We start from the raw sequence: 23,487 nt of genomic DNA, 5'->3' as shown, positions 1-23,487 counted from the left end.
TTGTTGAATCCTCTGCACATCCTATAATTGTAGCTAAGTATTTACAGATGACAAAACTAAACAAATAGTGTTTAAACTACAGTAGTGAAAAAAGAATGTTTTAATAATCTTGACAAAAACCATAGGTAGCATTTTCTTTGCAGAATCCATGAGAAGGGGATTTCAAAGCAGTCTTTTGGATAGCATTCCAAGCCTTCCCCTCTTTCCCTTTGTGACATTTGGTCTTACTGGAATGTAGAAAGGTGAATGATTTTCAAAAACCCTCAGTCTCTCTGATGCTACCTCTTGATCCTTCAATTAGGTTTCTAATGTCAAAAAAAAAAAAAATACACCAGCTCAACTTGCTTTCACATTTTAGAGTCCAGCCAATGGTTTGACACCATTAATTAAAAAAGTCCTTTGAAAGGATTTTTAAAAATTTTTAAATTGAGTGATTTAAACTTAATTTAAAAATTTCGTTTTACAGTGACACAATTTTCCTTTATATCAGATTCACATTAGTTTAAAACATTCACCTCTTTCATGGGAATTCAGAGTGCGTTCAGCCTAAAACTAAGCAGTACACGAATGTACTAGAAGTTATTAAGAGCGACATTGAAGTGCTGGCTGTAAAAAATTAAGTGCTTTCATGAGGAGGCTTTCTTAATTCTCACTGCTTTTTCTCATGTGATAAATAGCTTGTGGAATGTCATGGGTCACTGTGAGTGTTGAGAAAATAATCATTCTTACACTTTTACATTATTTTGTGCAAGCACACAGGTGTTTTGTTTTGGCAAATGCCTTATTGTTTTAGTGACTTCTGTCCAAAATAAAGAAAATGAAATTAAGTGAATATTCCTTCTTCTAAGATGAGCTGTATTTATTACTGGAACGGAAGTTGTCATATCCGTGATCATTAGCTTTGAACTTCAAGCACGACTGCTTTTCCTCCAAGGACTGTTTTTCTTCAAATGATTGGCACCAGCAGCACAGGCATGACTGTACAAAGCAAAGTAACTCGTTATCCATTCATATCAGTCACTATCATGACTCTTCCTACTTTCTAGGGTTGTGACTATCTGGGCATGATCGGGAGTTCTTGCCCACTTTCTTTCCATGCTCTCCTATTTTTCCCTTTAACAACATATAATTACCTAGGTAGTATATGATAATTTTTAAACTAGAAAATACAGAGAAAGAAATGTATATCATGACAGCTCACCTCTTCATTAAAATTAAGAGGGAAAACCACTCATTCTTGATATTTACTCTTGCTTATTTGAGAAATTCTCTTAATATTTGATAAATTTGTAACTCAAGACCTTTTCCTATGCAAGTGGAAATATTACCAAATGCCACACGTCTAAACACACAACTGTATATGTGCATGTGTGCATGAGTGTGTATATAATTTATTTTAATAAAATTATACTATATGTGCTACTTTATAGCCTGCTTTCCATGTCAGTGAATTTAATATTGTGTTGATGTTTTCGTCAGCCACATGTTATGCTCATGTGCCTTTTTAATACTGTCACACAATACACTTATAAAGTACATAAATGTCTCAGTTTGATTCATCCAATTTTTTTTCTTCTGTTCATACTGTTTGCTTTCTGAGAATCTATATGTATAAGAAAATGGGAGGTCCATTGTTTTCTGCTATAAAATGAGGGAGTCAATCTTGGTGAATGTTCTCCTGTAGCTCTACAATCCATGAGTTTAGGAGTAGGCAAAGAACTTAAGACTGATTTAGATTTTTTGAGGAAGCCAAGTTCTTTCCCAGTAGTGAGCTACCAGAAACAAGTGGATCATTCCCATATAAGGGAAGGCAATACGTCATTCATGTTAGATTCTTGAAGGAGTGAACAAATGGATGGGTGGACGTTACAATGCAAGCGGCCAAATGAAGAATAATAACACATATTCCACATCAAGTAGCACATCTCTGCTATACAAGCAAGATGGCAAAGAGGAGGCAAAACCTGAATTAAATGTCTCTATTTGACTTGCCAATCTCATGTCCCATATGAAAAAGATACTAACTTAGTTATAATCCAAGCAATGCTGCCAATCCAAAACCTACCAAAAATGGAAGCAATGCATTTAACTCATGCTTAGCTCTGATTTTATCATATTGTATCTGTCAGACATCAATGTATGTCCTTTTTGTTAATTTTCTGAGAGTTTCTATGAGTACAACTGATTGGTTGAGGCAGTAGGGAGTGATTGATGAAGATTTATAGGCAGAAATCAAGTAGAGTGACTTGTGAGCAGAAGTCATATTTTAAAAAATTGTCTGTGATATAATGCAAGGGAATATTGTAAAATAATTTACTATATCTCTTTAGATATAAATCTGAATCGTTTGGAAAGGTTACATTTGATGCCAGGCAGAAAAGAGCTTTTTATTTTGAAATACTCTCACCTTAAAGCAGTTTTTGAATCTTTTGCTCACCAAATACAGAGCTATAGGATTAATGCAGGAATTCAGGGAGGCCATGTTGATGCCAATGTAGTCCAACACCAACAAGAAGCTGTAAGAAACAATCCAAAACATGTCTTTGTTGCTTTAAGCCTATATTCCTTGCAAACTTCTCAGTTTGGGGGAAGAAAAAAATTACTCACATTCAATAATTTTTTGACTTTATTACTGGTATTTGCTCATAATGATCTCTCACTCCGTCTCTCTCTGTCATGATGCCCCTCCCTCCCATGCCCAATTCTCTCTTTGACAATAAAATCTCATTTGGAAGTGCCAGATGAGGAGGCTTTGGAAAATGCAAAGGAGAATCAGGGCTTATATTTTCACTAGTGCCACCCACACATCATTTCGATCATTTTAAGATTGAATCGAGAGTTCTGCCTCTCAATTCCCAGTGTTCTTATTAGTCTGCTTTATTCCTTCCTCTGCAACAGGCGTGAAGGGGAAATAATGAGAATCTTAATTGTTACCTGAAGACTAGCAAAATGGTAATCTGCCTCTGAAAGGGATCAGTGGAAAAAAACTTTGGAATGGCATTTACCTACAAAACTTGGTCTACTTTACCTTTCTTACCTCAAAAGTTCACATCTATTAGCATCATTCTGATCATAAAGAGTGAGCTTCAAAATCCTGCTGAGGTGAAGGGGAAGCCAGCATAAGGCGAAGACAAGGACCAGGCAAAAGACTGTTTTGGCCACTTCCCGTCTCTGTAATAAAACCATAGTCAGAGACTAAATAGATGATTCAGATAATCACAGTGTTCTCCCTTCTCACACAGAATACTTAATATTGTTTACAAAAAGCCAGTGACATTTGTACAAATTCAGAACATCAAGGTTTAAATTGAATAGTTATTGTGAATTAGAACTAAAATGACTAGAGATTCATCTTTAAAAAGTAATGGCTCTTTCTAGATCTTTTAGAGTACATAGAATATCTCTCGATAGATAATATAAAAAAAATTCTTTGTATTTTCAAATATACCAGAAGAAAAAAGAAGTATACTCTAGTGTATAATAATTTTAATTTATTGTCATTGTAATAATTTTCTCATTCATAATTATAATACAATCATGAGTGAACACATATTTCTATTTTCTTACCTGCTTTAAGTGGTCATTTAAAGCAATCTGCATGCCACTCTTCTTTCTCAACATTTCACAGGTCATCAGAGTATAAAAAAATGCAGTGATGGCTAGTGGCAAGCAGAAATAGAAACTAAATAGCCACCAATCTTTAGCTGTCTTATAAAACTATGGAGAGGAGAGAATTCTATGATTAACATTAGTCTGTAAAAAACATCTTATATACCAAATGCTAAAGTTAAAAAAAATACTCATCTACTTCTAAAGTAGATCCATTTCATAAACACTATATAGAATATTTCAAGCCACATCTACTGAACAAATAGTTAAATGAAATAGTTAAGTGAAAGAAACTTCCCCTAGAGAGCAGTTCAATTCTCGAAGGCAGTGTGCTGTAATTATGCACAAAAATTTAAGCAGTTGAGCAAAATTAAAAATATTTGGTAATTCAAATATTTTTGTCTTCACACAAGCAAATTATCCTTAAGTAAACACATCCTTAAGGTACTCTTTCTGTGAAATATCACATCTGAATGTGTAAAGATATCCTAGTGTTTAAGGGAAGCACTCACTTATTAACAAATGTGTTTCCTGGAAAAAAAAGATAGGTATGGAAAGGTCTGTTATTAATTAAGAAATGTATAAGTCTCACTTATCAATTAGAAAATCAAAGCTGCTTATGACTTAGGCCTTTTCTATTATTCTATTTCTGTTCTTTTTTTTTTTTTTTCCAACTGTGTTGGAGCAGAATTTTTGTAATCTATGCAGTACTTTTTCCTTTTAACTAATAAGACACAAGAGGATAGCAATCTCATTCTCAACTTCACATTAATGTCCCTCTTTTTCTTTTTATTACCAGGATACATGTATAATCCCTAATGTTGTATACGGTCTTCTTATATGTGAAATAGAAAATAACCATTGGTGACACCTGCATTAACACCTCTTAATCCATTCTGTTGGGAAGAGTCTGTTACACTTAAGATCTATCTTCAAATACCAGCATTGCCATTACGCCCCTTGTTTCCTGATTAAACATTCCTGAATAAATGGTCAAGATGAAAAGTTCTTTGCAATAGCAGCTTTCCCTTTAGAGAGAGGACCGGCTTGCCATTCTGAACCCTTCCACATCTGGGCATCTTCCCTACTTGATCATTCACAGAACCATCCACTCCCTCTGATGGCTGCTGTGTTGTCTTATGAAGAACGTGTAGTAGTTGGCAGTCCTTCTGGAGGAGTTGAGCTATAAGTTCAAATCGAACCTGTCATATGAACTTGCTTTACCCGTATCCCTGAACACCAGGGAATTCTTGCAGAAGTAGTGACCTAGCTTTCCACCGCATGGGTCATTAGTCACTGTTAGCCCCACAGTCCTGGGGCTTACACTCTTAATTTATGCCAAGGACAGTCATAAATCAATAGCATTCCAAGTAAGGAAGATCAGGCAAAAAGTAGCTAAGTATTTATGAGGCAAGAACAGAATGGAAAAGGTAAAATGCACCTGCATGAAGGCTGTTTTCTGAGTAGGACGAAGCAAGCAGATTCGCAGGTAACGTCCTTTGTAGTCAATGGTTATCATATCAAAGCCCACGGCTTCAGGGACAGCCAGAACCACGGAGACCACCCAAATTAAAACAATTTCTACTGCTGTCCATTTTGGAACTCCGATTCCTTTAATTCGGCTCCAAGAAGCAACGGCTCGATATCTGGAGAACAAAGTAGAATTATTTGTCAAGCTGCAGAGCCTGCTTTCATTGAATTACATAGTTTATTTTCTAAGTAACATAGCAATAGTACGGTGTTCAGGATATACCCAGCTTAAATATACGCTCTTACCTGTCAATACTTAGAGCACATAGACTCAACACAGTGATTCCCACGGAGGCCTTCTGGATGAAAGGCACCAGCTTACACATCTCAACTCCAAAGGGCCAGTCCTCGGCAAGCAGCTGCATTGAGAAGACATGAAGCTCTGTTAGCAAGATTTTCACACGGTGCCCTCTGAACTGCATTACTTAGTGGACAGTAATTAACATGCAGAGTCAGAAAACCAACCCCAGTTCTTCTTTTCCTCATAGACTACTCCTTTGAAAAGCATCAGTGTTCGATATATGGATCAGGAGAGTGGTTGGGAATAAGGAAAATGCAGCCAGTTCATGAGAATTTGTTATGCATATACAGTAGCTTAGGATCAGAATCTCAACCACTGGGCCAAGTGGGGCCAGTCTTTTGAGTTCCCCTTAGAAAACTGAACGTGATGCAGCAAAAACATCTCTTCTACTGTCATGGAGTCTCACATGCTCAGGTCATGGCCAATCTAAAATATAGATGATAAATGTTAAAAACAGATGATAACTGTTCTTCAGCTGAGGAGACTAGACTCTTCCTGTGGAGAACAGAGTGTGCATTTGTATATTTCTTCTTCTTTACTGTAGTCAACTTGACTACCCAGGAGCTCAGCAGGAATACGTACACTGCTCCTTGAAAGCCCCAGACACACTCCTGTGTTAGGGCTTTACTCTAGGTGTTTCCTTATTCTGGAAGGTTCTTTCCCCACAGATCCACTCAGCTCACTCCTTTACCTCCTTCAGAACTTCCTCAAGCCTCATCTCTTCAACATAGCCTACTTGAACCACTTTATTAGTATAGTAACTAGCCAGGTTCCAATCTCTGTTACTCTGCTCCACTTTCCTTTCTATCCATAGCACCTATCAACAATTATTGCATCTATTATAACATTCACTTTTTTATTTTGTTCAGTTTTTGCTCTCTGGAATCCTTAGAGTATAAGAGAATATGGCCTCTACAACTGCCTAATATAGTTCCTGCCATGTTGTGGATGCTTAATATTCAAATCTCTAAAATATATAAGCACCAGCTCTACCATGAGTAAAAAGACATAAGTTCTTGCTATTATATATATATTTCTCTCCATCTGACTTTAGACTGTGCAACCATCTATTGTGAAAATCAGTTAATTTCTTTCTTAGGACAACTGGGTGTGCCCCACCCTGGTTAATGAATCACTTTAGGTAAACATCTGGGTTGAATGTTCATGAGGTTTTGAAAATAAAGAAAAGTATTTCACATCAATGTTTTTTAAAAATGCTTTAAAAAATAATCTTCCAAAAGTAAAAACTATTTTGAAACACAATTGAGTCTTTCCGTCCTTTCACTTTAGTGACGTTTTTTGTAGAGTCTGTCAAGCTGGGTGATTGTTCCAAAATGACACCAAAGGCTGAGCTGTGTGTCTCATGTGAATGTGACTTGGAGCTCCAACATGAGACCAATTTTGTTTCCAAGCTAGACACGAAAAGTGGCACTGACATGTAGGACAGATGTTTGCAAACTTATCACAGATATGTTTACTCTAGGGTCCTGAAGATCTATGGGGCCAGGCAGGTAACACAGAGGGGTAAAGAAGTCTGGTGTAAGAAAGTCATTGGTGCCAGGAAGATAATACAGAGTGGTAGGGTGTGGGGTAAATCCTATCTAAAAGGAGAAGCTGCTTAAAAACCATGACATGATTTTTGCCAAGGAATCCCAAATTAAAACAACAACAACAACAACAACAGCAGCAACAACAAAACCTCTTGATTTTAATTTAAAAAATTGGAATTTTTATATAAAACCTCATAATTATAAAAGTTGCCAGCTAACTCATATTTAAAAAAACACTGTGGAATAACATTGTATTAACAAAAATATGTCTGTAGATCAGCCTAGTCTTTCCTTGTGACTTCTGGATTAATCAACTGAGTCAGAATTCTACTTGTTCATTCATTCATTCATTCATTCATTCATTCAATAAGCATTTACTGAGCATTCAATATATGCCAGACACCATTCTGAGTACAGGGTGCATATCAATGAACAAGGCAAACTCCTTGCTTTCCTAGAGCTTACAGTCTTGTGAAGGAGGCAGATTAAAAAACACACACAAATATTTAATATGGTGTCACATAGGTATTGTCATTATATGAAGAGAGTATGGTGGGATTTGGAGTAATTTCTTGACAAGCTTATCATGCAACATCTTTCTGAAGAGGCAGCATATGAGTAAAGGATCTGACTAATATAAGATAGTAAGCCATGCAGAGAATTCTGGGGAGAGGAAAGAGCAAATGCAAAGGTCTTGGGTAGAAAAATAAACCTAGTGAACTGACCTTTCAGGAAGAAGCCTATCAAGGCTATAATAGAGCGATGCAGGCCAACTATCTAAGAGATGAAGCTGTAGAGGGGGAGGTCTAAATAATTTCTAGAGGAAATTCATTGTCAGGTTTTAAACAGAGAAATGCCATGGTCATATCTATGTTTTTAAAAAAAAATCACAGTCAGGGGTGCCTGGGTGGCTCAGTTAAGCACCTGACTCTTGATTTTAGCTCAGGTCGTGACCTCACAATTTGTGAGTTTGAGCCCCACGTCAAGCTCTGTGCTCACGGTACGAAGCCTACTTGAGATTCTCTGTCTCCCTCTTTCTCTTGGCCTTCTCTGCTCGTGCTCTCTCTCTCAAAAATAAACACACATTTACAAAAATAACAATAAAAGATCACTGTGGCTGCTCAATGTAGAATAGAATGTGGGGTCAAGATAGAAAGCTCTAATGAGAGATTGTGGTCAGCTGGACCTTGTGGTGACTCGGGGAACAGAATACGTTGTAGACCAAATATTTTCTTATGTTTGAAGGGAGGGCCAGCAGGACTTCTTTTGGTTCAGATATAAGACGTGAGAAGTCAGGAAACTAAGGGGTTTGTCATATAAATGGTGGAAGCATTTACTGAAATGCGGAAGACTCATGGTGCCTCAGGGCTGAACTAGCTATGAACTCAAGATGCTTTAAAGGAACTGCCGATTGACCTTGGAAACATAGGAATAAAAAGGTTCCAACCAGTTCCAAAGACCCTACCAGACCAGCTTCTTACAAATTATCCAGACAATATTCTTTCTAATTCTGATTGTTCTTAGAGGTATTGGGGCGGGGGGAGAAAGAAAACAAAACTAACAGTTAGGCATTATTCTAAGTTCTTTGCACATACCATATCATTGACATCCCTGAAGAAATCCTATGAGATAGTACTACAGATCCCCATTTTACAGGTAAGAACACTGAGGCGCTTAGAAGTTTATTAACATGCTGTGTTGGTTTTAAATACGTCCACAAATTCTTGGCTGCTCCTTCCTCTAAAATGTGAAACCTCCTTTCCCTTTCCTTGAATGTGGGTTGGCTTTAACAATTTGCTTTTCACAAACAGAATGGGGTGAAAGTGATGATGTGTGATGGCTGAGATTGGTTCACAAAAGGCATTCGCATCTGGTAGATGGCTCATTCTTGGGGAGATCGCTGCCACATCAGGAGGACACCCACGTCTCCAGCGGCAGGCCAACATGGCGAGCGACTGAGGCCTCCTGGAAACGACCAGCAGAAGTTTGCCAGCTATACGAATGGGAGATTCCTCCAGCTTTAGGCAAATCTTCAGAAAACTGAAGCCTTTGGCAAATATCTTGGCTGCACCCTCATGAGAGACACTGAACAAGAGCCACTCAGCTAAGCGGTTCCTGAATTCTAGAGCCACAGACCGGGTGTGAGATAATAAATATTTACTGTTTCAAGCCACTGAGTCTTGGGGTTATTTGCTGTTCACCATTCGACAAGCAATGTATTTGTCCTTGGTTTACTCACTTGGTTACTTGTCCTGATAACTTGTTTTATTACACACTGAAGTAACCGATCCACATTTGAACCCACATGTTCTGATTTTAGAGTCTATATCTGACCATAGAAGAAAGTTTGTTTAGAATTAAATCGACATTAGTATTTTGACCCATAGCTATGTGTCAATAATAAAATATCTAGATGCAAAATAAAGTCTCTCCTTCACCTATTATCTTATTCAGATAATATCCAAAAATTAAGATATTTCTAAATATCTTATTTGCCTCAAACTATTTCCAAAGATGCAACTACTAGTATCCCCCAGGTGCAGGCATCAGATGAATCTAGATGAATGAGTGTCCAGGCCACTGAAGGGAAAGAAGTCTGGCCAATGGAAAGGAGTTCTGCAATGAATCCAGGCCCTGTTTTGAGGTCACTATTGTTTTTGGCTCAGCCCAGGGATTGGATGATTGCTCTTCATACCACTGGGAGGCCTGCGGCTCGACCTCTGACCCAAGTTATCACAGAGGACAGGGAAACACAAACTAAAAACTGTAACCATTCTCTTCACATGTGACGCAGAGATCGTCAGGAACCTAATCATAACTGAGGGATTCCAGTGTTCTGATCTCCCCTTCCAAAGGGAAAGGATCTACAACTAGGGAGCATTAACCTTTGTTAGCTTTTAGCAGCCTTTCAATTCAGGCTGCTCATCCTGGGAGGGTGCAAAAGATGAGAGACAATGTGCCTACCGTCACTTCTATTATTTTGTAATGAGAAGGGTGACTTTGGCAACCCCTGCCTCTCCTCTCCAATCAGAAGGCTTCGTGGAGACGCTGAGAAGCCAGACACCCAGTGGCGGAAACCATGCCCACTTCTGATGCTCATCTCGGTCTTAATGGCTTCCAGTAAGTCTTGGGCAATTTAGTTCTGGGAGTTTATTTAAAATGCAAAGACATTGGGATGCTTGGGTGGCTCAGTTAAGTGTCCGACTTTGGCTCAGGTCACGATCTCACGGTTCATGGTTTCGAGCCCCACATCAGGCTCTGGGCTGATAGCTCAGAGCCTGGAGCCTGCTTCCAGTTCTGTGTCTCTCTCTTTCTGTGCCCCTTTCCCGCGTGCACTGTCTGTCTCTCTCTCTCAAAAATAAATAATAAACATTAAAAAAATGCAAAGACATCAACCTCTTGCTTATCAATGAACAAAACCCCAAGTGGAGGTAAGGGAAGATCTACTAAAGTGTAAAGACAAAAATCACTCTCAACCAAGATGCCATCTTTAAATTTTGGTGAAAGAGTATTCTTATAGATTTTTGTGATAACTGAAAATTAATTATTTTGCTATTTGTTGACAAAAATCATGACATCCAACACCAAATTTGAAGTCCAACAATATAGTTTTCCTCTTTGTAGGAGAAATTGATTCTTTTTACTGTAAGAGGAAGCAATTCTAACTTTAAACCCAACAATAACTCATTCTTATTACTCATGTTTAGTTTTTTCTTTGGACTTTACTCCATTCAATTAGATAACTTAAGGGCAAGATCTGAATAGTGAAGACAAATCAAGCATGTAATCAAACAAATCTCTCTAATTGTAAAATCAATGTTAGAGTTCTGTATTGCTTCTAGGTCGCTGTCAGAGGAATTAAAATTTTAGGTTCTGCCTAAAATTAAGTTTGAATATATGTTACCTACCATTTATTAAATGTGAGCCAGTTAGAAATTACCCCTATAACTACTACTAGTTTTCATATCACAGTGGCTCATACAACCAAGAGCTTTTGTTACCGTTAGGTCCTATAGCGTGGTGTCCATTTGACACATGACAGCCCCTGCTTTGGGATCCCCTTCCCCTATGGCTTATACTGTTTCCCTAGAACATTTGCTTTGTATGAATAAATACAGATAAATAAAATCAACAGTGGATTGAAAAAAGATGTGATCATACTGATTATAAGATATAAGTAGAAACTCAAGGATGACCATGACTGCATAACTTTGGAATGGCTGTTTATGAAAGAAAAAAGGCAACAGCATACAAATTCATTATTTTTATATTACATTTAACAATTATTTTTATAGTATATGGTTTTTCCCCTTAATTTCTAAAAGGATAAATAGCATGATCAGAAAATAAATACCTTTTTTTTATAATTATTGTTAATGATTCCTACAAAATCTCTCCAACTGGGAGATTTACATTTTTCATTTCTCTTTTTAATTAAAAATCACATTCTTGAGAAATTAAATGGAGAAAACCCTGTTAATACATACCGCTGTTAATGCCCAAAGGGATCAAGCCCCATAAAGTCAGGAAATTCGAAAGTTAACCGTCTTGCACTAACAAATGCCCAATCGCTTCATTAACCATAGATACTATTTTCTTCTCCTATTTTTTAAATTAAGAGTATATACTGAGCTTTAACTGTTTTTTTGTTTCAGAATATTCTATCACATTTTTAATGTCTAGCGATAGTGCCAGGCGCACAGTGGTCATTCATTAAATGCTCATTGATTAAAGGTGAATGAATGTGCAATGAATGAATGAATGAATGCAATCGTAAGGCAGAACTGTAATAAAACTTTTGTCATGAACTTTCAGTTCTCATATTTGAAACAAAGTCTTTAGAGAACTGAGATGGCTATGCATTTATTTATTTTTGTAGGGTCTAGTCCATGCCCTTCCTTCCTCTTTCCAGAGGATCAAGCCTTCTTGACACCCCAGAGCCAGGGCCCTGAGGGATGGAAGGGTGATGGTTGGCTTTTTGGAGTTCTGCCTTCCAAGCAGGCTAGAAAACACGAAAAGCAAACGTTCCTCTCCCATCCTGTCGCTCCTACTCAAAGCTGCCAAGGAAATGACTGACATAAAACAGAACCTACTGTTTCTCAATATCTAATGGGATCCCACCAGGAGCTGTAGCTGTAAATTTGGCAGAGACGGCTGCCTTAAGTGTGGAGATGCTGTAGGACATGATTGTTTAAAAGGCTGGGTGAGCAATGTATTTACAACAACAACCAGGGTTACTTTGCCAGATGGCTGTGATGAAGTGTGAACATTTCATTCAAATGACTGGTATTATAGAAATGTTTTTACAGTAAGAGTCAAAAGAGGGAAATAACGGAGTGGTTGTGTTTCACAGCTTTGGGAAAGGGTGTATTCTTCTGTTTTTATCTCTGTTTCCTGCAGCAGATAAGAGTCTTTCTGCATTTGAACTGGCATTTTAAAGATAGAGCACGTTCTTCAGGGATTTCCATTTCTTTTTTTAATCGTATGTATGGACAGAATTTAAGGTAAGCTGCTGGTCAAGTGCCTAGAAAATATTTTCTTGACATATGTTGTACCTGTGCCCTTGGGGACAGATATCAATCACAAGTTCCATCCTGCATCCATTAAAATGCACTTAATCACCTAACGATTAGGTCGTGAGGATTAGGTCGTGGGTCAGAAATAATGCCAGTTTAACCCCTGGGGTGACACTTAAACAGACCACAGTGTGCACAGTGCCCCCTGGAGTTGTGCGAGACAGAGGCCTTGTCTCCAAGAATCTGTTGTGTGCACACCCACAGACCAGAGGGTTTTTCCTGCTCTGGAAACATTCCTGTGACTTGTTGAAATAGAACATCGACTCCATGAGGATGAATTCAGTTTCTTGAAACAAAATCTCCAGAAGCAAAAAGAAAAAAAAGATTTAAAAAAATATGCCTTAGGAGAAATTTAAGTTTACTTTAAATATATTTTCTACTAGTGTTCCAATGAAATCTTTTTCAAGTCTAGCAGATCAATAAATAGATTGCTCATCTCCTATTATCTGCAATATGCCCACAGTTTGTGCTTAAAAACTCACTGACATGTTACATATTCTGAAGAGTTCAACTAGGAACATTAAGAAATGCTCTTTACAGACCTAGTGGATTATTTGATTCATTTATCTGAACTTATCTTTTACAATCACCGTGACATATGAAGAAATGGGAGAATTACAACCCTACGGTCTCAAAGCTCAGAAAGAGACTCTGAAACTTCATGAAGTCAACAAGCCTTATTAAATAATTTCATGTCTTACTTAAACCTAACTCTATCCAGAAAATATTTATGGGACACTGGTAAGCTACTATGAGAAGACATTTTATTACCATGGAATCTAAAAGCCCTTTAAAATAATTTGAAAACACTGAGTGAGGGGGAAAGAAGGTATGTACAATGTAAACATTCAGAGGATAGTTCTCCTCCTTTCTGGATAATACAATTGAACTAAAGAGGGCAGAAGTAGGGAGAAGACACAAGTCAGGAGTCATGAGTGTGGCTGTGAGTCTTTGGGACAGAGAGTTGCTTGAGAAAAGCATCAGTCAACTTGGCTAATACATTTCTGACTAAAGCATGAATCTCTTTCTTGCTCTTCTTCCATCACACTTTGGCTATTTTCTTCTTCGTTTACATTTTCACCAGAGGGTCTATAGGGAAAGAGAAATAATCAATCTCTAAAATAAAAGCACTGGAAAGAGGAAAAGACAGAGGTCTAAAATTAGAGAAGTTGTTAGGTAAGGTGTACCTGATACACCACACTCAGCTGTCTCCCAAACATAACCAACCTCGTCTTAACTCCGCAAAGTCTTGAAAGAGATTGTTTCACATCGTAAATTACATCTTGAATCTTATTTCAGCTCAGGCTTTATCTGTCAACACCCTTTGAAGCACTTAATCATTTATTAGCATTTGGCATGTTTCTCTAAAACTACAGCATATTAGCCACACAAAGATCACCTTATATGGGTTTTCTTTGCGAAATGAAGAACATGGCTCCGTGGCCTTGAAACAACAGGGTCCCGGCTATGTCATTCTCTTGTATAGCTAAGGAAATATCTTCTATCTGGAGCAACTCATTTAAAGTGAGCAAAGAAAAAAATGGTAAAGCCTTTGATAGATAAGCCTGACCACATTGAAAGTAACATTGCCATGACGGTTTAAGAGTCTGGGATTCATGGAGTGGCCGGGAGGAGATCAAAAGCAAACACAAGAAGTACTGTGGAGTTAACCCAGGGAGGCTTTCACTGCTTAAGGCCAAGAGTTTGCCAACCATTCTGTCACGGGAATCCACGTATGAAGCAATAAGTCGGGAATATGAACCCTTGAGCTTCTGGATTATTTGAATTATGCTATTGACCTATTATTTAATTATGACCAATGTTCTCATACAGGAAGAGGAACAACTCCCTCCTTCTTTTTCATCTGAACAGTTATAAAAAATATGATTATTAAAAGCCCACGGTCCTTATGTTTTATGTATAACCTTCTTTGTCCACAATCATATGTCCAGTACTGACTGTTGCAGGCACTATGCTAGGTGGGTGTTGGGGTATTGGTTTTATTTGTTGGTTATTCCAGATCATTCAGAACTAATAGTCTAACAATTAATACTTTTTAAAAGCTAACTCTTTAAATGTGCTTAATTGGCACTCCTTAAATTTTTTTCTTTTTGCCTTAAATAAATGAATCTCAAAATATCTAGGTTCCATTTTGGGTTCAAAGAGCTTCTGCCACTAGAATATCTCTAAACATTATAAAATGTTAGTAAAATATCTCAGTTACTTAACTAGAGATGAAGAGTGTTATTATCTTGGAAGGAATCAGACTCTCCTATCCAATGATACTTTTATTACTTCTTATATTGCTCTGCGTGCATAAGCCTCCATTTACTGATCAGAAAATTATAGCTTTGAAAGTTAAATTTGGTGGTGTTCCCAACTAACTTTTACTTCTAACTGTGAAACCAGTCAATTACACAAAAACTTGTTAATTACCAGCAATAGTCTAAGATTGGAAGTGAGAAAGGTAAATTTGTTCAGAAAGATAGGGTGTCACAAGCAGAAAATGTCCAATTACCTGACAAGGTCACTTCACTCAAAACTCATTTGTGGGTTCAGTGAAGCAATTCCACATTTTTACATGCTAGCATTTAAATATTAGATATACCCTACCTTAACTAGTTAAACATTAAAGATCAGCTATTTTGCCTTTCAGAACTACGAAGGCAGACTCTTTGCCTCTAATGGTAGCTTAGGAAATGTTAGCAGCAAAGCCATCCAAAGGCATTCCCCCCGCACTGGACATCTGATTACATGTGGATCCTTATCAAACCAACGTCCATGCCGCTATCTGTCTTCCAGTTCACAAGCCAATTTGTTTACAAATGCAGTTTGCTTACACATAAAGGAAGTTATATTTGAGGATTAACTCTATCAGCTCAGTTACCCATGCCAACATAGCACAGAGATTGAAATTGTTAAATGAAATCCAGAAATAATTCAAAAACTCATTATTTGCTCAAGAATTTTTAATTTTTTGAGAAGTTAAAAGAAGTTAAATAAATTTTAACTTGAACTTGCAACCAACCTTTGTTAAATATCACTGCTAAACCAAGCCGAACAAACTAACCAACCAACCAATCAACCACCACCAACATAAAAACTTTCATGGCATCCAGAAGTATATCCCAACTCTTTTGCTTTCTACACAGCTGGGACAGCTCTGCCATCTGGGCTACCACAACTTGCTGGTCGATAGGTTCTTATAGGCCACAGACATATAGGTTGCCCCATCACTGCAGACCATACAAGGAAGGACACGATTAGCCTGTGAGTAAGGAGAGATTCATCCTCACATCATATACTTATAAATCTGGCTTTAGGTATGGGTACGTGTACATAGACCATGTCAATATTGGCATGGTGAACCATGTATATATTAGAGATAGACATTAATACATGTATATCTGTATGGAGATGTTATATAAAATAGTGATTCAAACTAAGAGTACAATAATAGCTTTGGAGTACAATATACAGATATCTATCAAAATCACAAATGCATTATTTGTAGTCACATTTATAATGGCAAAACTGAAAAAAAAAGCCCAAATTTTCATTCTTACACACACATACACACACACACACACACACACACACACACACACCATTTAATCTTTTCTTCCTAGGTGCCAGGCACTGTGCCAAATGCTATTTACCTGTCCATTTATATATGTTTATATGTGTACACACCTGTGCACAGAGATACATATATAAAGATACATATATACTTTTAAATATCCTCTTTGGATGACTGCATTTTTCATTTTCATCTGGATGGACTTACATATGTAACATGTCAGAGCCTTCCCTGTACGCTGCTGGGAAGGAAAAGCCAGCCTCCTCTTTTCAGCATATTTACATGAATACGAGTAGGTGAAGTCCTTCAACAGCTTCCTTTGGCTGGGTGTCCTATGATACATTTGTGGCCTTCATCATAAGATTTCCTCTCTGGAAGTTTCCAGTGACCTAGTTTCTTAAGGGAGTCAACCTAGAACAGGTCTATATCCTAAGGTTTGTCAGGACCTCCCTGCGAAGTCCTGCCCCATTCTACAGCAGTATCAAAGACTATGACATTTTGGGGTTTGTCAACATTTTTGAATGCTAGATTTACTAAACCCCAGATTAATGTAATAGGTTCACATTGACGTTGCTGGTCCCTTGGGTNTATACCATAGTAATTATACTGTATATAAATTTTATATAATATATACAATTAACTGGATCCTGAAAGATAATTGTAATATCCCACAAAAACAACATTAGAAATCATTGGTTTAGGGGCACCTGAGTGGCTCAGTTGGTTAAGCGACGGACTTCAGCTTAGGTCATGGTCTCATGGGTCGTGAGTTTGAGTCCGGTGTTGGGTTCTGTGCTGACAGCTCAGAGCCTGGAGGCTGTTTCAGATTCTGTGTCTCCCTCTCTCTCTGCTCTACCCTGTTCACACTGTCTCTGTCTCTGTTTCTCTCTTAAAAATAAATAAACATTAACAAACTTTAGAAATCATTAGTTTAGAGATTTAAGTTTCCCAGTTTAGGATAAATTTAAATGGCATTCATAATTCACTTACGTTTCTTTGTGTTAAGTATAATACCTGACTATGCTGAGGTTCTAAATGGATTTTAAAGAATTTACTTATATGGTTGGGCAGCTGGTGGTTCAGTCGGTTAAGTATCTGACTTTGGCTCGGGTCATGATGTCATGGGTCGTGAGTTTGAGTCCCACATCAGGTGAGCACAAGCCCCGCTTTGGTTGAGCTTGAGCCCTGCTTCTGGTGAGCCCCGCTTTTCTCTCTCTCTCTGCTCCTCGTTCACTTGCACCCTCTCTCTCTCTCTCAAAAAAAAAAAAAACCTTACTCACATGGTATCACAATTATTTAGGGTAATAAATGGTTTTTAACTAGTCTGAATTGGGTGTTTTGGTAAATAAAGCCTTTAAACTAACAGCGATATTCCATATTATGTACTATAGATCATCTGACGAGGAATTTCAGGAGATAGAAATCTTCACGTGACTCAAAGCTGAAAATGTTTACCAAGCATCCCACTGTGTGGGAGTGTATCATGTAATTCCATGAGAGCATTCAAAGAGGTCCTAACAACACTGCACGAGGGAGAAGGGCATGCTGGGTCTGAGCTGACTCAGTGAAGAGGGACAGGGAAAACCCCAGGTTTTAGGGCCCAGATGGTCTGGGCTTAAGCCCTAGTTTCCTCACTGTCCAGGGGCGTAACATTGGGCAAGATGCTTCTTCACCTGTCCAACGTGGAGTTTTCCTGTAAAACAGGGATGACAACAGTACCTCCTCCTTGGGGTTTGCTGCAGTGATTTGGTGATATCACCCGAGAGCCTAGTGCATGATAAATGGTAGCTATTATTATTATATTATGCTTCACGTGACACATGTTTATGCCCACTAGAAAAAAAACCCAAAAGCTACTATGTAGCACCCCACGTTGGCAGACTTAGCAGCGGGCAGTGGGACCTTATTCTTTGTCGTGGATGTGTTTATGACCAATATAGATGACCGGAGGGCCAGATTTGTAGTGACTCATGAGTCTGTTTACTTCAGAAGTAAAAACACAGGTTTAACAGATTGAATGGCTTCAGGCAAAATGATGTAATTTCCTAGGGAAATCATTAAGAAAATTGAAATGAAAGTAAAAACTGTGTGCCCTCCACCCCCACCACGGGAGCCAGATATTCTCCAGTTTATCAAATGTAAGCACTTGATCACACAAAGAAAGTAAGATGGTGCTGGAAGAGCTGATTTCATCTCGCCTGGAGGCAACCCATCCGATGGGAAATGTCCTCAGCCCTCCTTGCACACTGCACTGCGGCTGCTGGCTCACTTGGGGAGATACGTGATGGAGCTGGATGCGTGGGGTTTACTGAGATCTCCCCAAAGGGACCTTTCACACAATTCTAGCAAAACTAGATTGTAATCTTCCTTTTCAAAAGGCTTTTACTTCACTCATTTAAACATTTCTCAACACCCACTCCACAGTTTCTCCAGTTAGTTTGGATGAATTGAATTGAAATTCCTTTGTCCAACTGGAATGGTAAGACTTGGTCATTGGGACTCACTCCTTATGATGAAGAAGTAAGCGCATCACTTCTGGCTCTAACAGAAACACGACTGCATTTAAGGGACCCATTTCAGATTGTGCTCCTCACGGGAAACACTCAGACTTCCTAAGAACAAGTTGCCAGGCAGGATTTTGGGATTTCTTCTATTCACCCCCCCCCATTTGTGGGAGTGTTTCTTTCTAGAGCCTGGATCTTAATCCGAATCCTATAACTAAACCTCAGAAATTGCTAGAATTCCCTTAAAGTATGGTTATTTGGATTAGGATTAAAGGCATGCCTTATGGTGACTCCTGCCACAAAGATAAAAGCATCCTACACCACCCCTTTCCAGCCCTCCATGCCACGTTGTCCCTTTGTACTGAGCCCCGGATTAGCCTCAGGCCAATTCCCAAAGCCCATTCCCATTCCCTTACACTTTGGTTCTGTTCTTATGTGTGGCTTTCTATTGCCGATCATGCTGGGTAAGCAGAATTTTAGATACGAGAGTGGGCTCTTAACATTTTCTGGCTCTCTCACCCAGGCTCTTTTTCTTAACACCACAATACCCCAGCAGTTGGGCACTAATAGTCTCATTGTAGAGTTGAGGAAACTAAGGCCCAGAGATATCAGGATGTGTCTAGAGTTCCAAAGCAACGTGGAGTCAAATAGCGTGGGGGTTTATGTCCTGCCCTAACTCTCTGGCCCGGTTCCTCTGATGCCCGGGGTAATCACAATAATGTTAGCAACTGAAACCATTTAGAGACTTCACTCTAAGTGCTCTTTGATTTGTTCTCAAGGCAGTGGTGTGGGTACAGTTTGCATTTTGAACCTGACAGATTTGGGCTTGATTCTCACCCTCCATCTCTTACTAACTGTGAGACTTCGAACATCTTGTTGATCGTCTGTAAGATGGAGAAATGTCTACTTGTGGGTTGTCAAAAGTAGTAAAGGGAAGTAACCCATCCTTTCCAGTGCTTGGCCCCGCTGTAGACGTGCGCTAAAGAGCAGACGCAGTACAATCATTCACAGCAGGTGAACTGTGTTGGTGTGCTCTCTAATCTGGGTTTCTTTCTTCTACCCCATTTGTTTCCTAAAAAACCCATTCCAGCCCCTCTACTTTTAGGGCCCCCCACAAAAGTGCTTCCCAAGGTTAGTGTGCATGTGAATCGCCTAGGTATCTTGAGTTGTGGATTCTGCTTTTGTAAGTCTGGCCTGGACTTGCAGTTCTAACAGGCTTTTGGGTGATATCAATCCTGCCAATCTGTGGGGCACAGCTTTTTTGCAGAGACTGTGGGCGCACTAAGCTGGTTTAGGGACTAAACAGTTCAGGGCCAGTGGTTCTCAAAGTTTACAGTTCATCATCATCACATGGAGGGCTTGTTAAAATACAAAATACTGAGCTCCCTCCCAGAGTTTCCGAATCAGTACGTCTGAGGTGGGGTCATAAAATGTCATTTCTAACATGTTCCCAAGTGATGTTGATCCTGCTGGTCTGGGGATTAAACTTGCTCTTGGCTTAGCCTAAGGTTACTGAAGACCAGTAGGGAGTCTGGTTCCTATGGTAACTGACTTTTAGGAGGCTATGACTCTTCTTGAGTAAGCATCCCCAAAGGCTCTTCCATCCCCCTCCCACTAGCGGGGCCCCCTCCCGTCAGTATCAGCCCTTTACCTTGTACACCGTGATGGGTATGTCAATGATGATGTGCAGCAGGTCTCCTAGAGCCAGGCTGGCTATCAAGATATTAGGGCCGTTTCGCATGCACTTGTTCTTGTAAATGATTCTCAGCAGTGTGGAATTCCCGATGATGCCCAGCACGAACACTAGACAGGACACCACCGTGTTGATATACTTGAAAGTCTCCTTGATCTCAATGGATTTCTCGCACGGAGGAGGGGAGCGTGGCCGGGCTCCAGCTGTTCTCCCTCCTTTAGGCATCTGCGGAGGTGCAGAAGTCAGCGGCACGCTGGCGTTGGCATCCCGCGGCCAGGAAACCTCAGTGGGGGGCGTCATGATCTCCCCGGGTCCCGGAAGTGGCAGAGTGGCCCCGGTGGGTGGGAATCCCCTCTCGTCTCCCTGGACCCCCGCCACGCCGCAGGCGATGATCAGCGCCAGCAGGGCGCGTCCGCTCAAGCTTGGCAGCACCCGCATGCTGCTGTCTGCTCCAGTGGGCGTCGGGTGGCCGCTCTGCTGCTTTGAGTCTGGAGAACAGCAAGGGAAGAAAGACAGGACGCTTGGGTCAGCTACCCCAGCCACGCCCCTGCAAACAGCTAGCGCAGAGCGCAGCCGCGCGGCTACCATCCGGCGCAAATGTAACTCAAGTTTGCGCGCCAGTGGTGAACTGGCGCGCGTGACACTCCTGAGTCGCTCGACTGTCCTTCCCGATCCAGCTTTCCCTGTGCTTTTTTTCTCCCTTGCGTTCCCCCGGGGGATAAGTGACTCGCAGTGGGGCGGGGCATTCTGGAAGGGGTGTGCCAGAGAGAGAAGGATGGGTGTTAGCGTTTAGCTTTGAGTTCTTTGGCGTGTCCCAGGGAAGCACAGACGCTCTGGCTAAGGATGCGTGGGAACTGGGGAAATCAAGTCACCCAGAGGCCAAGGGCATATGCCAACCTCTGCATTTTGCTCCACAGGGAACCCGGATACCCGGTGTCTAAACCTCGTCGAGACTCCTCCGGGCGGGTGAAAGCCGCTACTCCCCAGCGGCCCGCGCTCGGATTGCCTGGGAGGCCGCCGCCGGAGAGCGCACGCTGACCCAGACGCTTCTCAGCTTGCCCGACTTGGGGGAGTGGCAGCATGAACTACGAAGCGTCTGTCCCCGCTAAGTGGCTTCAAACTTTTATTTGCTCTCCTTTACTCCAACCTCATTTTAATTCATTGTATCTGTATGTCTCTCTCTCTAAATTAGATTTAAAAAGGTATATCCCCAAACTACCAACCCAAGCCGAAGCCCCAGGAGAAGGTTCAATCGCTGATTTTAACTCAACACCAAGCCAGAATGTTTACCTCGCGAATGGAAAGCACCTGGAGCAAAGCGATGAGCAGGGGACCTCCTTCCCAGGACGCGGGGCTCGCAGGTCGGTTCCAGCCCGCTCCAGGGGGGCGAGCACGCCTCCCTTCAGGGCGGGCGGGTCTGGCTCTGACTAAACGCGGAGGGAATGCCAGACCAAGTAGCCTCCACAGCTTGCTTGAGGTCTTTGCCGTCCAGAGACAAGTACTTTTATTCATGCGTCCTTTCCCCATCAATCACCGCCAGACTCCCCCCGCGCCTTCCGACAGCTCTGCAACCTTTCCCTCGGGACGGTCCCTGGACAGCATCAGCGGGAGCTGCCCGCTGGCCAGGGCGGTCCGGTCCCGGCCAGAGACGCGTCTGAGAGCCTGCTGGTTGTCAGAGTCCTGGGTTCTCCAAACCACCGGCCTAAACCAAGGACAGGTTTCCACGCACCAGACTAGAACAGGGTTCTGTATTTAACTAGTTACCCTGGACTTTCAATGCGGAAAGTGACTTCTCTTTCCGTTAAGTATCTACCCCGCGGTGCTGTTTAAGACCTGGTTGATTTGGGGGCTGTGCTCTTTGTCGGTTTTGGTTTGCCCTCAGATTTCAAGTCCACATCGCTCCCAACACACTGCCCTGAGAGAGGATTAAAATTCCTCCGTCACGTCTTCTAGCAGCTACGACTCTTTCTTCCAGCTATGCCCTGCAGTGCTCTGTTAGGCCACGACAGGGATTTTTATTCTGTCGAGGGATTTGATACCTATAGGGGACATGTAAATAACCAGAGACCTGCCATTCAAATTCATGGTGTCATTTCTTTATCAAAGCAGAGCAAAAAATACATTTCGCCTACCTGTTCTTGAACTCCATTTTTATGGGGGTAGAGAGATATAATGGTGGCCAGCAGTGTTAGCTGAAGATTGTATAAGACAGGTCAGATGCCAGCTGTGCAATGCACATCGGATATTCCTCTGCTTTACTCCACCCAACTAAGTCCCTGTTTAATCTGTAAACTTTTATGCCCAGGAGGACCCATTCCATGCTGAGATTCACTAGAGATTAGGCGGTTCATTCATGGCTTCACAGCTAATTGGGAGCCTAGCTGGGACAGGAATCATAGATTTTTGACCTCTATGCAGTGCTTCCTGGNCAGCTCAGGTCATGATCTTGGGTCTGTGAGTTCGAGCCCTGTGTCTGGCTCTGTGCTGACAGCTCAGAGCCTGGAGCCTTGCTTCTGATTCTGTGTCTCCCTCTCTGCCCTCCCCCGATAGATCTTTGTCTCTCTCGCTCTCAAAAATAAATAAACATTTAAAAAATCTTTAAAAAGTGTGAGTTTTAAGTGTGAAGTATGGTCTAAAGAACATAAGGAAAGTGAGCGTAAGGCTAAAGGAATGAGAAATACAGTCTAGGGTTGTGGGTGCTAATTTCAAAACTGGCTATTTTGGGTGTAGTACTTCTCCTCCCTGTCTGGGGGAAAAACAAGGTCAGGAATCAATTGCTTCATAGCTGAGATGAGTTAAAATAGAGTGTTACATGAATGAAGAATCATATGGGTGCATTTGCTGCTTTGGATCTGCCCTTCTTACAGGAGATCCCTTTTACTGCCTCTTCCTCGTAGACAAAGCCCCTTCCTTCCATGTTCACCATCACCTTCATTCACACTTGCTCCACCTGGTGCTGGATGCCTTGGCATACCTAAGAAATACTGCAGGTGCAGCTCCAGAACCCCGCCATAGAGTGAATACCCCCAATCAAGTGAGTCAAATGGATCTTTTAGCTTCCCGGTATTGAAAGTTATGTTTATACTATACCCTATTAAGCGTGCAATAGCACTCTATCTAGAAAAAAAGTACATACTTGATTTA

The 23,487-nt window shown here is 40.6% G+C and overlaps 1 protein-coding gene across 2 annotated transcripts; it reads right to left on the bottom strand.

The window, feature by feature from the left end:
• Positions 1-77: 77 nt before the first annotated feature.
• Positions 78-21,706, bottom strand: EDNRB (endothelin receptor type B). 2 transcript variants are annotated; one of them, XM_077750049.1, is made up of 8 exons: positions 21,634-21,706; positions 20,302-20,831; positions 5,386-5,498; positions 5,051-5,255; positions 3,568-3,717; positions 3,038-3,171; positions 2,408-2,516; positions 78-978 (listed from the first exon to the last, which is right to left on the bottom strand). In XM_077750049.1, exons 2-8 carry the CDS (start codon positions 20,779-20,781, stop codon positions 844-846), a joined length of 1,326 nt encoding a protein of 441 aa, XP_077606175.1. In that variant the 5' UTR covers positions 20,782-20,831; positions 21,634-21,706; the 3' UTR covers positions 78-843. The 2 variants fall into 2 exon arrangements, with proteins under 2 accessions (XP_077606175.1, XP_077606174.1); XM_077750048.1 differs by lacking the exon at positions 21,634-21,706 and having other exon boundaries at positions 20,302-21,013.
• Between the last annotated feature and the right edge of the window lie 1,781 nt (positions 21,707-23,487).

The sequence above is a fragment of the Crocuta crocuta genome, unplaced genomic scaffold (assembly GCF_008692635.1).
Source record: "Crocuta crocuta isolate KB4526 unplaced genomic scaffold, BGI_CrCroc_1.0 scaffold189, whole genome shotgun sequence".
NCBI lineage: Eukaryota > Metazoa > Chordata > Mammalia > Carnivora > Hyaenidae > Crocuta > Crocuta crocuta.
This window is presented reverse-complemented; position numbering and strand designations above follow the sequence as displayed.

Bases quoted from the DNA above. Each gene is read 5' to 3' on its own strand.
- EDNRB (XM_077750048.1), bottom strand. From the start codon at position 20,931: ATGGTAGCCGCGCGGCTGCGCTCTGCGCTAGCTGTTTGCAGGGGCGTG. The intron at 5,499-20,301 runs GTAAAGGGCTGA...TTCTCAATGCAG, and splicing joins TACCCATCACGGTGTACAAG to CTGCTTGCCGAGGACTGGCC. The intron at 2,517-3,037 runs GTAAGAAAGGTA...TGTTTCTTACAG, and splicing joins AATAGATGTGAACTTTTGAG to CTTCTTGTTGGTGTTGGACT.